The sequence below is a fragment of the Lontra canadensis genome, unplaced genomic scaffold (genome assembly GCF_010015895.1).
Source record: "Lontra canadensis isolate GAN:19392208 unplaced genomic scaffold, GSC_riverotter_1.0 scaffold65, whole genome shotgun sequence".
In the NCBI taxonomy this organism is placed as follows: Eukaryota; Metazoa; Chordata; class Mammalia; order Carnivora; family Mustelidae; genus Lontra; species Lontra canadensis.
Window position 1 is genome coordinate 942,348 of NW_022631059.1, and position 2,635 is coordinate 944,982.

General features: G+C 70.9%; 1 protein-coding gene across 1 annotated transcript; it reads left to right on the forward strand.

The window, feature by feature from the left end:
- The first annotated feature begins 699 nt into the window (after positions 1–699).
- Positions 700–1,501, forward strand: BHLHE23 (basic helix-loop-helix family member e23). Its single transcript, XM_032878694.1, has 2 exons — positions 700–757; positions 788–1,501. Exon 2 carries the CDS (start codon positions 792–794, stop codon positions 1,470–1,472), a length of 681 nt encoding a protein of 226 aa, XP_032734585.1. The 5' UTR covers positions 700–757; positions 788–791; the 3' UTR covers positions 1,473–1,501.
- Positions 1,502–2,635: the final 1,134 nt, after the last annotated feature.

Here is a 2,635-nt window from a genome sequence, read left to right on the forward strand (position 1 = left end):
CACTACGACTTGGGGGAGCAGGACGCAGGAATCCCGGGAAAGTGGGGGGGGGCTGGAGGCCCAGGGAGGTCCCCGATGGCGCCTCCAGGCCTGGCGCCTGAGTGGGCGGTTTGCGGACCGGGGTGTGCAGCTGTGCTCGGGCTCTGAGAGGGCCCCACCCCAGGCTGCAGGCCCAGGCCTCCGGCAGAGGACCCCAGGCATGCGCTGGGCACCTGCCCCAGCCTGCGCAGCACAGTGTCCCCGGCTGTGCTGCGCGCTCCCCGGTCTGGCCCCCGCCAGAGGAACGGAAGACAGGATGGACGAGGCAGGGCCCACCCGAGGCGCGAGCGCTCTGTGGTGGCAACCCCGAGGTGGCAGGAGACCGCCTGAGATGCCGAGAAGCCGGAAAAACCGCAGCCGCCCTCTCCACCCAGACCACCAGCTCCCTCCATCCGAGCGGTCCCCACCCCGTGGGTCTCCGCCGCCGCTGGGGCCAGGCTCGGAAAAGAGGCGGCCACCAAGTCCCTTCTGATTGGATGGCCGCGAAGTCCCAGCGGGCGCCCCCGCACCTTAAAACGAGCGGAGCGTGCGGAGCTCGAGCCTGTCCCCGGGCCAGCCCTGCACGCGGCGGCGAGGGGCGGGGGAGGAGAGCGGGACGGAGAGACGGGGGACGGGAGGACGAGGACGGGGCGAAGAGGAGGAGGCGGCGATCCGGAGGCGGCCAGAGAGGCCCGGAGCGCGGAGGCTCAGGGACCGACCGACAGCCGGACGGACGCGCGGGCCCGGAGCTGCACCGCGGCGGACGCGGGGCCATGGCCGAGCTCAAGTCGCTGTCGGGGGACGCGTACCTGGCGCTGAGCCACGGCTACGCGGCGGCGACCGCGGGCCTGGCCTACGGGGCGGCGCGGGGGCCCGAGGCGGCCCGCGGCTACGGCGCGCCGGGTCCGGGCGGCGACCTCCCTGCGGCGCCCGCGCCCCACCCCGCGGCCGGGGCCGAGAGCAGCGGCGAGCAGAGCGGCGACGAGGACGACGCCTTCGAGCAGCGGCGGCGGCGGCGGCGGCGGCGGGGACCCGGGGGCGCGGCGGACGCGCGGCGGCGGCCCCGGGAGCAGCGCTCGCTGCGGCTGAGCATCAACGCGCGGGAGCGGCGGCGGATGCACGACCTGAACGACGCCCTGGACGGGCTGCGCGCCGTCCTCCCCTACGCGCACAGCCCGTCGGTGCGCAAGCTCTCCAAGATCGCCACGCTGCTGCTCGCCAAGAACTACATCCTCATGCAGGCTCAGGCCCTGGACGAGATGCGGCGCCTCGTGGCTTACCTCAACCAGGGCCAGGGCCTGGCGGCGCCGGTGACCGCTGCGCCCCTGACGCCCTTCGGCCAGGCCGCTGTATACCCATTCTCCGCGGGCGCCCCGCTGCCCTGCCCTGACAAGTGCGCCGCCTTCTCGGGGACGCCCTCGGCGCTGTGCAAACACTGCAACGAGAAGCCATGAGGGCCCGGGCTGCTCCTCCTCCCGCACCAGTCCTGCGTTTTATCTTGTGCCACCCCGCCCCGACTGAACCCCGCCCACCGGGAGAAGGCTGCCGGACGTCGCTTCCAACCCCCGCCCGCTGAACAGCGGGGGTAGGGCCGCCAGAAGCTCGGGGAGCACGTCTGGGCACGGGTTTGAGCCTGAGAGCCGGGCACTGGCATCTGCGCCCTGGAGGCCGCAGCGTGCCCACTGGGCAACCTCCGACAGGGGACAAACCCTGCTTGTCTGGGCACCGCCGCTCACCCTGAAAAAGAAAACCAGGACCACGGCGGGAGCGGGGACCGGGGTGACCTCGGGGGGAGTGGTCCTGCTGGTCGCCAGCCCGGTTCTCGCCCAGCGCAGGGAGAGCGCTTAGCTGGGCTTGGCGGCTCCCGGCCCTCGCGTTGGGTTCTCCCCGGACTGCAGGTCCGGCTCCTGCTGGGTGTGCTCCCACTGACGGGCGGCGCCAGGGTAGTTTGTCTCTGAGGCTCAGCGGCCTCAGCCCCCTGCAGCCCAGCCCACGACTGTTTGCTAAGCAGCTGGACTGCCCTAGATGCTGGAAGACCCTGGGGCAGTAGCTGAAGTCGGAGTGTGTTATGTTTAGTTTCTTGCCTGCCTAGAGGCACGAGCCTCTGGGTGTGAGTGGATGCCAACACTGGCTGCCTCCAAGTCTGCGGAATCTGTCCCCTAAACCATCCCTGGACTCCCCGGCCACCACCGCTCATGCTGGAATGTCCCCGCCAGGGTGTGGCCTGCGCGGAGTTGGATGGACACCTGCCGTGTGTCCTCCGCTCACAGGCAGTTGTACAGAGGACAGTCCCCACACTTGGCCTGGGCTATCAGGGAAGGACCGGGTCTAGCCCCGCTGACCTCCACACCAGCCCCCTGCGTGTTTCCAGGGGAGGAGGCCGGGCCATGGGTGAGTAGGCTGGTGGGAGGGACTGCTTCCCTGACCTGGGGAAAGGTGATGGGTTTGTCTCTTGGTGTTGGGGTCTGTCTCTTTGATGAGGGTGCACGGCGCAGAATTCTGCCGCCGTAGGGGTCCACACGCTCTGCTCAGCCGGCCAGCTACCCTGGGGACCAGGCTGTCCCAGTGCATTTGCCCCCCAGCCACCCTGCTGCAGTATCTGGCCTCAGTAACCCAG